Source organism: Chaetodon trifascialis, chromosome 14 (genome assembly GCF_039877785.1).
Source record: "Chaetodon trifascialis isolate fChaTrf1 chromosome 14, fChaTrf1.hap1, whole genome shotgun sequence".
Classification (NCBI taxonomy): domain Eukaryota; kingdom Metazoa; phylum Chordata; class Actinopteri; order Chaetodontiformes; family Chaetodontidae; genus Chaetodon; species Chaetodon trifascialis.
Window position 1 is genome coordinate 20,191,786 of NC_092069.1, and position 13,939 is coordinate 20,205,724.

The window sequence follows — 13,939 nt, forward strand, 5'->3', positions numbered from 1 at the left end:
AAACGCTGTAAATAAACGGGAAACGTTAAAAAAAAAAAAAAAAAAGAACCTCCACACAGATTCAATACAGCTTCACGCTGTTTTTAAAGATTTAAGGTGAAGGTCAAAATATGGTCACTAGATGTCGCTGTTCTATTAGTTCATAGAGGCTCTCATTACCAAGAACCGCATTTGTTTGAAGTGTGTGTTTTTGTGCACCAGTCAGTCAAAATCTCCTCAAGCCAGTCAGCCAGATCTGTGGCACAGGAAGTGATCACAAAGTACAGCTGGGAATGCCATTAGTTTTGCAGGTGTTTGGTCATTAATAACAGTTTATGAAAGTGAGTAGACTGATTGAAATTCTGATTTGATGATGGTGCTAGATGGAAACTTAAGGGACTAGCAACGTTTTTACAGTTAATCCTGACAGAGAGGGAAATGTATGATGCACATATCATGGCAACCCACCCGGTCAGTCAGATTTCACTCATAACCAGAGACGTGAGCCTCATGGTGGTGCTAGAGGAAAAGTCACTCTGTATCCATCCTCTTGGTGAATATCTGTACATTTAATGGCAATCCACCTGAGCCTCTGCTGCACTTTGTGTCTAGAGCAAATCAGCCATCAAAATAAACATTAAAATTCAATGCAAGCCTTTTCATATTCATTTGAATCTTATTTATATTGGTGGTTATTCACCTTATCATCACGCCATCACAAGAGCATAAATGTCTTATTTGTCTGTCATTTGAAACTGTTCACTCTGTGGATGGTTTCCTTCTAAGATGTAATCGAGACATCATACTGTGAAAAGGGGAAAAGGAGGATATTTCTAACGTGGCTAAGCCTGATTCAGAGTTTGGATCAGGCTTCAAAATCCCTCTGACAGAAGGAAATATTCTGTTAAATGTATCAGGTGTTAAAACAAGCTCACAGGAGGCCAAAATCCCCATAAAGCTGACAGCGGCTGGTGGTATTGGAGGATGTGTGTGGGTCGAACTGTCTGTTGGGTCAAAAAAGGCTTTTAGATCACAGGAAAATAGGCTTAGGTGGAATTATTTGGACACCGTACAAATCCTCTTCTGCAGACTTCCTACTGTCACGTGTAAAGAATACAACCGTGCGAAATATCCCAAAAAATGTGTCACTTTGATATTAAGGAATAACATCAAGCTGAATATCCACAAAGGGAAAAATACAGGAAATATGAGTCATTTTTCAGCAGTTTTGGTCTGATTTATTTCAAGATCCCTGTGTGACAACAAAGTCTCTTGAAGTTCGACAAACATTCACTGTTTATAGTGGTATGTCCTTTACTTGTCAATCAAAAACATTCATTCATGCTGCGAGCGAAACAAATCTACACGATTACCACGTTGTAATTGTACATTTTACGGCCCTAAAAACAATCAGAATCAGTAAAACATCATCCGCGAGCCCTTCACCAACAGTGCAACTCATCAGAAAACAGGTTTAAAAAAATCTCAGGAAAATAAAAACAAGTTTTAAAAAAACCCCCATAAGTGTTAGTGTGCTGATAAAATAACGTCAACTCCACGTCAGATTGATTCTTAAGCAGTGCAACGAGAAGCTCCGTCCTCTCAGGTGTCCCCACACGGAAGCAGCAGTTTCATGTGAGACTTCCTTTCATGGATTTGAAGAAGCCCTTTTACTTGCGGAAATGGCACACCGAGTCCATGGACAGCTGGATGCTGCAGAGCGAAACAACAAAACGCAGTAAGTTTCTATGAAGTAACAAAAAAAAAAAAAAAAAAAGGCTTTAACGGGGGAAAGTTAGTTTAACTGGGGCGGGAATGACGAGGCTGCAGCGCATAAAACGGCAGTAAACAATGAAAAATCATAAATTCCAACAGCTCATGGTGGCATCTTCAAGTGGTTCCTCTTGTCTGACCAACAGTAAAAACCTACAGATACTCAGTTTACAATGGGGTTAAAAAAAAAAAAGTATAATTATGGTGGCTTTTAATGCACAAGCTGAAAATTCATTAATTGTCTAAACACAATTTTATGGAACCATCAGTGAATCACTTTCTGAATCACATTTCCCCCCTTGCAGTAATATCACCTTTTCTGGAATTTGTTGACTCAAATAACTACGACAACAACTACTACTGCTACTAATAATAAGAATAATCATCATAATAATAATAAATTGGGCATATATTGACCAATTTTGCCTAAAATTCAAAGCAGTGTTCTCTTGACAGTCAATACTGGCCAAACCTTTTCTCTAAAGGAAAAGGCTGAACATGCTCTACATTCTTCTCATTGTCAAAAATCTAATACACAAAACAAAAACCTGCAATGTGTTCGTCCATTTCTCAATACTTCCCAGTTCCCCAGCACATTTATAGCCGTCAGCACATTTAGTCCTGTACAGGATGTACAGCCGCTGTAGGTTTTAGCAAATCGATCTAAAAAGAAGTTGTCGTAGGGGACTATTTCCAGCGGTGGATTAATACACAGCTGTAAGCATTTCACTCAACAGGATGGCGTATGTGGGCCTGACTCAAAATAAACTACAGCACAGTAGTTCCTTGTATTAATAAAGGAATGTGTTACCCAGTATAACAGTGTGGCTCACTGGTGTGTTTTTAATAGTTTTTGGACAACAGTGGAGCTCCATGGCACAGAGGAATGAGATACATCAGGCTTAGATACACAGACAATACTGATCCAATCACTGCTGGTTCTGGGCTTTTCATGGGATTTATTGACTATAAGAAAAGTACTGAATATCATCAGTCTCACCCATTAAGGTCAAATGATCTAATATCTCGTTACCTCAACTTAAAATTGTATGAAGTTCAACATATATTAAACATTTAAAAGCATCAGTCCAGACAAATTGAAACCTATGAATGCAACACAATCAGAGCGCTGCTATTAAATAACAACCAGAAACCCACAAAGAGAAATAGTGAAAAAAATGTGGTTTATTAATAGGAAGCAGACCACACTGTACCTGTCTGCAGAGTATCCTCTCTCACACAGGTTCACCAGAGCGTACAGATGTCTCAGAGCGTATTCATACTGAAATCACAAGAAGACGTTACATGGGTCAGAAATGTCCCCGCAGTGAGACAGTAACGTGTTCGTGACCACAGTTCATTTCCCCCTGATGTATTTGTGGCTCTCGAAATGTCAAACACTTTTAGACAAAAGGGAAAATGTTGTTGAATTAACCCAACAGCTGCATGAAAAGACCCAGGAAATGTAATAAATTTACACGATCGAGGAAGTGTTAGCTTTAAGCTAACAGCTAAGATAAAAAAAAAAAAAAGAATAAAAACACTCTAACTTTTATATATTTGCATCTTTCTTTGAAACGCAGTGGTGGAAAATAACTATGTACACGTAATTAAGTATTATATTTAAGTACACTGTTGAGGTACTTACTTCATTTTATGCTACTTTATACTTATACTCCCCTTTATTTCCAAGACATACATTGTACTTTTTACTCCCTAGTTATTAGTTATTTTTCAGATCAAGATTTTACACACAAATCACGAGATAAGCGCAGAAAATACTTAACGTTAAACGTTGTGAAGATTTAAGTAAAAAGCATTTAATATTAGCTACACCTCAACCAGCTATAACATTAAAGTACCATTTACATGTTAATGCATCAATAATAATGATCCAGTATTAGAATGATTGGTGATTGATCAGCGTCCTGTGAGGATCTGCTGGCAGCTACAGGCCTGGTTTAGGTGTGATGACAGCGAGAGAAACATGGCGGCTCCTGAAGAGGTGAGTGTAGATGCTGCTGTCGCATCAGTTTTATCAGAAGTGGAGAGTATTTCTTTATTTAAAGAGCAAAGAGCAGCACTGAAGTCTTTTTTCCATGTAAAAATGTTTTCAATCTTCTCCTGACTGACGTTAGCAAGAGTCCTCCAACATCATACGGTTTGTTGATCTGATTGGCTGAAGTTAGCCAGAGACAGACGGTTCATCCTATCAGTATTTTTTAAAATTATCTGCCCTTTCCAAAAAGTTTCCAAAGACGACGTCCTAGAAAAATAAGAATTAGAACAGCAACAAACAAATAAATGATTTAAAAGTTTGTGCAGTTAAGACAGCTTGGTGGATCCGACATAAGTACTCGCAGGAAAAAGTTTAAAACAAGATAAAAAATGTTCTCTCTTACGTGTTAAGGTGTTAACACTTAATAATATAATTTCCATGAAGTACGAACTCCAGCTTATTGTGCACTTGCTGCTGACTTTCGGTCTCCCTGGATTAGAGTCAGCTGAATGGAGACGCAGACAAATGAAGGTCTAATACCCGCTGATGAACAGCATGTGAAACAGATCGGGTGTTTCCTCATTTGAAGCAGAACTAGACCCTCGACATGTGAGTCAGTTTCAACCACTAGCGACAGATGAATCCTGCCAAAACTGTGACTAATCACCCGTCATGAATGAAAGCCAACACTTTCTAAATGTAGACAAAAATGGCCCCGGTCTGCTTTGAGCGTACCTCAGTCTTGTGCCAGTTGAAGCAGTTGTGTTTGTAGTGGTTGAGTGCAGCCATGTAGCACCCATGCTGGGAGAGTTCGGCTCTTTCGTTGAGGACCTCCTCGGCCTTGAGAACGTTGCCGGTCACCTTCTCAACCACTTGGCGCATGGTGTCAGCCAGCATCTCCCTGACCTACACACACACAAATGTTCACACGCTGAAATCTGTAGCGTGACAGCCGCCAAGGCAAATGCTCAGTTTGTGCAGTTAAATCTTCCTGATGATCTAATTTGCATGGCATGCCTGAAAAGTCGTCCACGGAGGACCTGAAAGGAGCAACTTCCAGCGACAGTCAGAACAGCAGAGGGCTTTGTCAGTCTTTACCTTGAGGTGGGTGTTGATCTCCATCAGCAGCCCCCTTGCAACTGCAATATCATTAGAGGCCATCATCTTCCTCTTGAGGATGGCCAGAGGAACGTCGGGGCTCGGGGTCAGATCCAGATCTGTGATTGGCTGCAGGGTCATTGGAGGAGCAGGCTGGCTGTCTGCTTTGTGTTTACCCTGAAACGCTATCACCTTCATGTGGGCCATCGTCTGCATAGAAAGGAAGAAACCCAAGCATCAAAATCTATCCATCCATCCATTTTCTATGCCGCTTATCCCTTTCGGCGTCGCGGGGGGGCCGGAGCCTATCTCGGCTGTCAACGGGTGGGAGGTGGGGTACACCCTGGACCAGTTGCCAGCCAATCGCAGGGCACAAACACACAACCATTCACACTCACACTCACACCTAGGGGCAATTTAGAGTCACCAATCAACCTAATGAGCATGTTTTTGGTCTGTGGGAGGAAGCCGAAGTACCCGGGGAGAACCCACGCATGCACGGGAAAAACATGCAAACTTCACACAGAAAGGCCCGACTCGGGAATCGAACCGGCGACCTTCTTGCTGTGAGGCACGCGCATTACCTGCTGCGCCACCGTGCAGCCCCAAGCATCAAAATAAGGGCAGAAAAACAGACATTTTTATCTCCCTTTCTCCTCCACATCAACCTTCTGCCAGTCATCCGGACGTCACATAAACAGTGACGCCCGTCACCCAAACTCACCAGCAACACACATTAAAATCACAGGTGTGTAGCTCACAGTGGGAAGTTAATCTGCTGAAGTGTTCCTTCACTCATTCGCTCACCTTGTTTCCATACTGCTGGACGTGGCTGGTGTTTGTGTGGCTCTTCACGATCTTGAACTGCTTCAGCAAAGTTTCTTTAGTCAGGTCCTCCTGGAAGCACAATGTGAGGACAATGTTTCATAAAATAAACAATAAAACATTTCCAAAACAAAGTGCAAAGTAATCTGTCAAAACATTTCTGAAATCACGAATGAAACAGTGTCTGGTACTTATTTGTTTTCCGTTTTGGGATGCTTGTACTGTATATGACAAAGCCACAAGTACCATCACTGCTTATGCAAACTACCCACCCAGTTTTCATTGTGCTAGTTAAAAACAAACCCCTGTGGCTGCTGCTGGAAACGCTCACCACTTCCTTTTCCTGCCTTTCTGACGGCAGGTGTGTGGAACAGCAAATAAACCTTTGGTGGATTTCATACAGTCTGAGTTGTTGTTGAACTGCTTAATGTCAGTTTGTCACCAGTCAGAGTGGTACAGTTAGCTTTCAATCTTACGAAAACTGGTAACTGGAAAAGAAGGAAGGAAACTGAATTGCTGACTTACTTCCAGTACTCACTCATAACAAAATGTATAAAATGTCTTTGCATGCAATGGTAAAGCAATGCAAGGGTCATCTGAGGTTGAAGCACTGAAAGCGTTTCAACTGAGGCCCAAAGAGGCGACTGCAGCTGAAGTCAGTTGGACCGTAACTGCTGAAGATAATTTTGTTTTATCTTGCAGGCAGTCGATTTGAATTTGTGCAGCGAAAGTAGCTGAACTGACATTCTGATGATTAGGAGCTGAAAGCAGACGAAATATCAGTCAAACTGTTGCTTAAAAAATGAGAGATCAAAGTACTTGAAAGGGAGTTCAACTGTACGTGATGAGAGCAACTGTTCAATAATTGTAGGAAAATTAGTTTTTTTTAGTGAACGTGTCACTGTCTCTTTACAGTCTACAGTTTCTTTACACATTACACTCATAATCAGCTACAATCCCTAATTAAATCCCATTTTTGATTCTATTTATGCTTTTTCTCCTGAACAACAGGAGCCACCAACACATTAACTACCTCTCTAGATCACAGTTTTCATTTAATGTGAAGCCGTCACAGCAAATTAGCAGTAACATTTTAAAGATTGGGATTAATATTATAATAATCCAAGTGAAATATAACCAACGACATTTCAATTTTCATAATTTAAACAAGACTGAATACTCTGCATAACAACACACTGCGATTCAAATGCGACAGCGGGGACGTCACCCACCACATCAGAGTCCTCCATCCAGTTCACACTGTACCAGTCTCCCAGGTAAGTGTCCCTCTTTTCGTCATAGTAGCAGGCGTAAGAGGACTCATGAGGGTTGGCTGCTGTGGTGGCGTACACTGAAAAACACGGACAGACACTCTCATCATACACTGACTAATAGGCTGGTAGAAAATTCAACTTTTCCAGTGGGCAAGCCTAAACATGACTCTGACAGACTAAAGACTGGAATATAGTCCAGAAAATAAACTGCAGCTTTACATTCGGCTTATGGATATCTCGTCATGATTTAAACCACAGAGGGAAGTGTGTAAAAACTCTGAATAAACAGAATAAAACCTGAACCTTGCAGTCCTGTCCTGTCCTGTTAGTTTTGATCACATGAGGCCGAGCACATGACAGAGGTGCTGACTTCAGTCACGTCTCGACACAACAAAGGATGTTAAAATAAATGAGGTAAAAGCTAAAAAAGCGCTACACCTCCTTAAAGAAATCCCACGAGGACTTACTGCTGGTTCTTGACTGAGTTTTTCCTTCTAGTCATTTTAAATTCAACCTCAAAGTTCATGTTGTGGAGGTTTTAAGTCCAGTCTATCGATTGACACTTTGTATTGATCGGTCCGGCTTCATTATCTCTTGGCTTTACTGGAAAGTGATTCTGATGAAGTAAAGTTCAACTCACCGTCAATGTCAGCAGGGAGGTGGTTCATCATTGACCCGGACTCACATGCCTCGATGTAGAACACCATCTGTGGATGTGTGTGCGACAGGAAGGATGTTGCATAGTGGAAAAAAAAGACCAAAACAGGTTTATTATCTTATCTTTCAGCACAGCTACGTCATAACCTGAATGCATGCATGTCCTTCAGTATGTAGGTCATCAAATCAACATATAGGCCTAAAAAATACAACACAGCTGCATGTCGCCACGTACCTTTTTGTATTTTTTATTTTCATGCATGTATTTAATGGCGTCCTGCAGGTCTTTAACAGCAAGCTGCAGAGAAGGGACAAAAATGAGACGTTTAATTGAACAGTATCAGAGAAGGTAAAGCACCATGATGGAAGGTCCTGTATCCACAGACACATGCAAGACATGTACAGTAATTGTTGGACGTGCTGTGATCGATGAAAACAAAAATAAGAGTCCACAGCCATGCTGGTGATGTAATGAGGCTGGACTTAGGGACATAGCTGCTTTGAGCTAAATGCTAATGTAAGCATGCTAACATGCTCATAGTGGCAGTGCTGACATGCTGATGCTAAGCAGGTATCATGTTTACCCTGTTCACCATCTTAGCTTGGTGTGTTAGCCCAAAAAAGGACAAATTTTGGTATCTTGGTGTCTTATCAAAACAAGACAAATTTAAAATGATAACCATGATGTTTCAAAGACTACGTGGCTCAATCTTCTACATGGCCACTGTCCGTCACCTCACTTCCATCATAGTTTCTGGTGTAGCATCAACTATTTTTGATCAGATGTTAAATGTGTGTCTCCATACAGTCAGGTAGTCCAGTACATAACAAGACACATGACTGATTTTGACAGAGATAATCATCAAACAACACAAACAAGTTCAGCAACATAAGAATAGTTACTTCCTGGTTTATCTTCATGGTTGAAAACTAGCTTATCTCTGTGGTGCAGTAAACTCATGAGTAAACATTAGCATGAGCAGGAAGCAGAAAAGCGCTCACATCATCATTAGGAAAGGCCAGGATACCAGGGCCCCCGTGGTCAGTGAAGTACACAAACACATGATCGTTGGGGCCACTGCCAAGACAAAGAGATCAAAGTTAGAACCAGATTTTGTGATATCTGGTGTCATCTCTTCAGGAGTTTCATGACACCATGTCTTGCCTCTTTAGGACTTTTCCAGAGCCGCCTTTGACCTTCGAGGAGTCACCCTTCAGCACTGCCAGGAAGTTTTCTGGTGTCACATCCTGCAGAAAAACACCCAGTTAGAATATCAGAAAGTCTGAATGAGACCAGCACTGCGCAATCAGCTTTGAGCTTTGATTCGCACTGCAATACAAATATTTGCACCAACGCACTCACATCCCCAGTGTAGTCTTTGACAACTCCCTTGTAGACGTCTGTGCCATTGGGCCTGTTGATCACTATCCCAGGGGTTGGGTTCCTGGAAACAAAATATGATTCAGATTTACAGAAGGAAGTGCAAATGGCTGACAAAACACAGAACGTCACGCTGACAGGGCAGCACATGAATGATTCACTGATCAGGTGACAGCTCCACAACACATCAGCTTTTTCCTCTTTCAATGCACCATTGCTTTCCGTAACTCTCAACAACAACGTCTGTAGCACGTAAGAAACTGCTCTGTTACAGTAACTCATGCAGAGCTGAAACTTTTCTTTGCCTTGTGAACGGAACACATTTCAGTTTCAGGCTGTCAGAGGCTGATGCTGAACAAATCAACTGAGTCGCAGCCCAAAACTCATGCAAATTATTTCTAATAAAAATCGATGAAAAACATTCCAAGAAAAACCTGAAAAAGCCTCTGATATCGCTCTAAGTGGCCATTGATTTGGTGAGCTGCACTCTTGCCTGCATTGTTTTTTAATACAAGTTAGCCATTAACCACAAACTCAATACATCACGTCATGTCGATGAGGCTATAAAACAAGTTCTCTCTAAAACTTGACCCACATTTTGTTGATGTATTTCGATTGATGGACCCATCAGCCAACTAAGAATAGGCGAACAGCCCAATTACTCAGTTTATTATCTTTACTCTTAATTTAATCTGCAGTGGAAACAATCTATAATCTGCAGCGTCTGTGGACACACAAGCAGATTCCCACCGAAAAACATATTCGTAGATGGGCATTTTTCACTGCAGTGTAATCAACTGACAGAAAATTGTTGTTAGGTGCAGCTGTAGTTCAGTATTTGGTGACAGTAGATAGATGGTGGCACGATGGGACAAGTGGTAACACTGTTGCCTCACAGCTAGATGGTCCCAGTTCGATTCCCGCTGTGGCCGCTGGGGGCATGTCCTCCACCATGCCTTCAGTGCCTGCTGCTCGAGTAAAAAGGGGCCTTTCTGTGTGGAGTTTGCATGTTCTCCCTGTGTTCACCTGGGGTATCCTCCATAAAATACCCCCACTAAAAACATGCAAGAAGATCACCACCTGACCAATGATGATGGAACGAAACCAGTAGAATACCATTAAAAAACCATTAGGAACCATTAGGTTTCTAATGGTCTAATGGGAATTGGAACCCCATTAGGAACCATTAGAAGAAACCATTAGGAACCTACTGGTCTCATTAGGATATAAAACCATTAGAAACCTACTGGTCCCATTAGAATGTAATACCATTAGAAAGCTACTGGTTCCATTAGGATCTAAAACTATTAGAAAAACATACTGAGAAACCTACTTAGAAACAATCAGAAACCTACTGCTGCAACAGAAATTATAGCAGAGTCCTAACACTGGGCTCCAAAGACACATCTATACATATGTGCACTGTATAACCTACACAAGGACCCACTAGAAATCACAGATGTGATCGCTCAAGAAGGCTATAACAACTGTGTTCCTCCATCACATTAGGAACCATTAGAGACCACTACACCCTGTAGTGACCATTAGACTGGTACAGAAACGCCTGGGGGAACCATTAAGACTTCTGTAGGAACCATTAGACTCCTGTAGGAACCATTAGTAGGGACCAGTTAAAGTCCTGTAGATTTGTGTAGGAGATAACAGAATTAGAAAAACAAATCGAACCATTAGGAAAACATAAGTAGCCATTAGAAACCATTACAAAACCACCAGGAACCATTAGAAACCAACAGAATATGCCTAATGGTTGCCTAATGGTCTCGCTGACTTTTTTTCAGCAGTTGGCTGGCAGCCCACCGCTCCTAGTCTGCCGCGGAGGAACGACATTCCAGGATGGGTTAAAAGCGGAGAGAGAATTTCACTTGCATGGCGTGTGCAGTTCCCTGTAACTCTGTGTGTGCTGCGACAAATAAACGGATTTCTTCTTCTTCTTCTTGTTAGCATGCAGAGCTAACATCTTTTCCCTCTTGCCTCTGAATTCTAAACTTAAGCCTTTGTCGACACATATAATTACCTTTTTCATACATATGAGCAGGAATTTACACTCCAGGAAAGGTTTAAGTTCATAATACACAGGAGCAAAGTGAAATGTCAAATGCAAATGACTGAGGATTAGTCGCTAACTGACTGGTGAACTTGTCCACGTCAACACTGACAACACGCAGAAGTACAATCATTACTGTCTTACTGTATGTCACTGTGTAACAGTCATCCTAATTCTGACAGAAACAGATGAATCACTGCTGCGCTCCTGTCCAGTCACAATGTCAGTAACAGAAGTCAGAGTCAAAGTCCTGAAGAAGCACCAAAATGAGTTCCTTGTGACTCCTCTCAATAGGTCTCTTTAACAGCTTGTTACTGGTGCTGCCTGGCCTGCCTGCACAGGGCCGACATGCCACGGCCACATGAGACATGCCAACATGTGTGTGTGATTATTCTGTGGTTTACAAATACTGCTGCCATTTTACTATCAACTTATCTGCTGATTTTTTTCCTTGATCAACCGTTCGGTCAATGAAAATAGAGAAAAACGCCCGTCCCAGTTTCCTGAAGCCAGTTCATCCAGTTACACATTAACTTATCATATTGATAATTAAGCTTATAAAACCATATTTTTGAATCAGGGCCTCCAGTATCTGGATCACGTAGCTCATTGAAAAACGAGTTGTGTCAGATTTAGCCGGCTATAGCTCTTGTTGAAGTGTGTCAGATACATAGTTAATCGACATTTAAGCAAGCACAACTATCGGATCAGACTTGGCATCAGCAGATACTCAATAGTAAAGGACTCAGGGTCAAAACCATCAACTAATAAACTAAAGATGAATTTATCTAGTTATCAGAGTAGCTACAGATTAATTTCCTGTCAAACTAATTGATTAAACAGTTAGCCATTTTAGCTTCACTCACAGGTGAGTAAATGATATGTGAAATACACATAGCTGACATAATTTTAACAGATAATTAAAGAAGCTCTTCATCATCCTCATCAACTTCAGTGCTTTGTACTGTGCAGCACCTCAAAAACACACACATGGTAGTGTGGAAGGCTTATACAGTAATATAGAATTTAAGGTTAGTGATTAAAACCCTGTAGATCTAATTTTATCTCTTATCTCACACGATTCAGCTGTGCACATGACATTCAGGAACAATGTTCAACAAAACTGAGGCTGGCCACTAACAGAACTAAACTAAGATGGGGTTTTTCTGAAGACTTCAGGGGAAAGAAGAAGTGTCAAACATCTGCAGCACAGAAATAAAAATGTCAACTCACTCCTCATTCTCTGCCAAGTCATCGTACATCATCACCACTATGTGCTCATCCGGGATCCCATTTCTGCGGACGATCTGGTAGGCATGGCAGGCATCGGCCTGAGAGATGGGAAACAGCATTAAACTGGAGGTCAGCTGCACATTTTCAGAGGCCGGGAAAACTCAGGTGGAGCATGCATGGCGAAGGGAAGTGGTTTATCTGGGTCTTATCATAAACCAGTATAGAAGAAAACAACTGAGTCATGCACAGTTTGCGCATGATAAGCTGACATTGTGGAAACAATTTCATGTCGTTTCCCTGTTTCACACCTCTCACCTGGTGTCTGTAGTTGTACCAGCCATTGGAGCCGGCGACGATAACCACCCAGTTTTTCCCACCTTCTGGCTCCTGGGAGGGAAATGCATTAACAAGCCCAAGACTCAGGCCGAGGACGAGGGAGAGCAAACTGTACATATCCTCGCCTGTGTGGGAGTCCTGTATGGATGACAGTGACAGTTAAAAGCTCCCCTTGTTAAAGTCAGTCTTAGCATGAAGTTGCTGTTGTTGCTGGACAAATAAAGACAGGTAAGCACAAAAAATGACACAAACAGGCCACCTCACTGCCTGGATATCACATGATGACATCCATTCTCGGAACCTAGCTAGCTTGTAGGTAGCATAACAAGCTAACAAAGCGATGGCCTTTTTAAAAAAGCCGAGAATGCGACAAAGCTATCAAAAATGATCCCTGCAGCATTTTAAACAGACAGAGACATGCTTTTTTACCTTACCTCTGTTGTGGTGTACGAAGGAGACCGCTGTAAAGTAACTACATGAACATGCTCCGCAGAAGTCACTGGGACATTTATATTTGACGTCGGGAAAAACAGTTGATAGGAATTCTCCGGCAGCAGCCAATCAAAGGGCTCGGGAGGCGGTGCTTCACTGTAAACAATCACGTGATTGGAGAGCAGCAACATGTATGAGGTTACCTGTTTTCTGAGACCAACTACAGCAGTAAACTGCACAGACTTGTTAGTGGGATCAAGTCTATGTTGGTTTTGGTCTTTTCGTTGGACTTGTTGACATTAAGAAAAACAGAAAATATCTGCAGCCTGACTTTCTTGATATCCTGTGGCGAATGTAGCTTGTTTTGCTTAAATCTCAAGAAAGGTAATTGTACATTACTATTAGAAAACACATTCAAGAAACGTGCTAGTCAAATGAGAAATGTTTGAGTCTGTATTTTGTTGGATTGTGTACTGCATTTCCTGGCCCTCTTTGGAGGGTGACGTCAGTTTGAGATGTGGCCAAAGCTTCTGAAGAAATCTGTCTTAACTGGCTGACCTTTACCGAAATGTGCACAGATTTTGATGTTTAGCACAGCAGTGGAGACAGTCAGTCGTTATCAAGGGCGCAAATGTCAGAGAAACATCTGGAAATACTCCATCATTCAGATGAAGCTAAACTTCCCTACGACTAAGGAGAAAGCAGAATATGCATCTGTCCACAGCGACCTGAGAGAAACTCCTCATTTATTCTTCTGAGTTAAATGAAATCTTGAAATGGAGCTTATTTGAACTGAAATGCCAGCTGTTACTTTCGGGTAATAAAAGATTGCCTTCTAGAGGAAGTGTCTCCGAGCCCTGCGGCTTCTTACAAAACAGAGAAAACTG

The 13,939-nt window shown here is 41.6% G+C and overlaps 1 protein-coding gene across 2 annotated transcripts; it reads right to left on the reverse strand.

Moving 5' to 3' along the window:
- Positions 1 to 1,199: 1,199 nt before the first annotated feature.
- On the reverse strand, positions 1,200 to 13,177 carry lgmn (legumain). 2 transcript variants are annotated; one of them, XM_070979872.1, is made up of 14 exons: positions 13,055 to 13,177; positions 12,600 to 12,758; positions 12,285 to 12,382; positions 8,969 to 9,050; positions 8,771 to 8,853; positions 8,608 to 8,683; positions 7,841 to 7,903; positions 7,589 to 7,655; positions 6,907 to 7,025; positions 5,657 to 5,746; positions 4,850 to 5,059; positions 4,487 to 4,657; positions 2,967 to 3,034; positions 1,200 to 1,692 (listed from the first exon to the last, which is right to left on the reverse strand). In XM_070979872.1, the coding sequence occupies exons 2-14, from the start codon at positions 12,735 to 12,737 to the stop codon at positions 1,650 to 1,652; spliced, it is 1,308 nt and encodes a 435-aa protein (XP_070835973.1). In that variant the 5' UTR covers positions 12,738 to 12,758; positions 13,055 to 13,177; the 3' UTR covers positions 1,200 to 1,649. The 2 variants fall into 2 exon arrangements, with proteins under 2 accessions (XP_070835973.1, XP_070835972.1); XM_070979871.1 differs by having other exon boundaries at positions 13,050 to 13,143.
- Between the last annotated feature and the right edge of the window lie 762 nt (positions 13,178 to 13,939).

Coding starts and splice junctions, on each gene's coding strand:
- lgmn (XM_070979872.1), bottom strand. CDS start 12,737: ATGTACAGTTTGCTCTCCCTCGTCCTCGGCCTGAGTCTTGGGCTTGTT. Junction 12,383..12,599: donor GGTACAACTACAGACACCAG/GTGAGAGGTGTG, acceptor CCCATCTCTCAG/GCCGATGCCTGCCATGCCTA. Junction 9,051..12,284: donor GACTTGGCAGAGAATGAGGA/GTGAGTTGACAT, acceptor TTTTGTTTCCAG/GAACCCAACCCCTGGGATAG.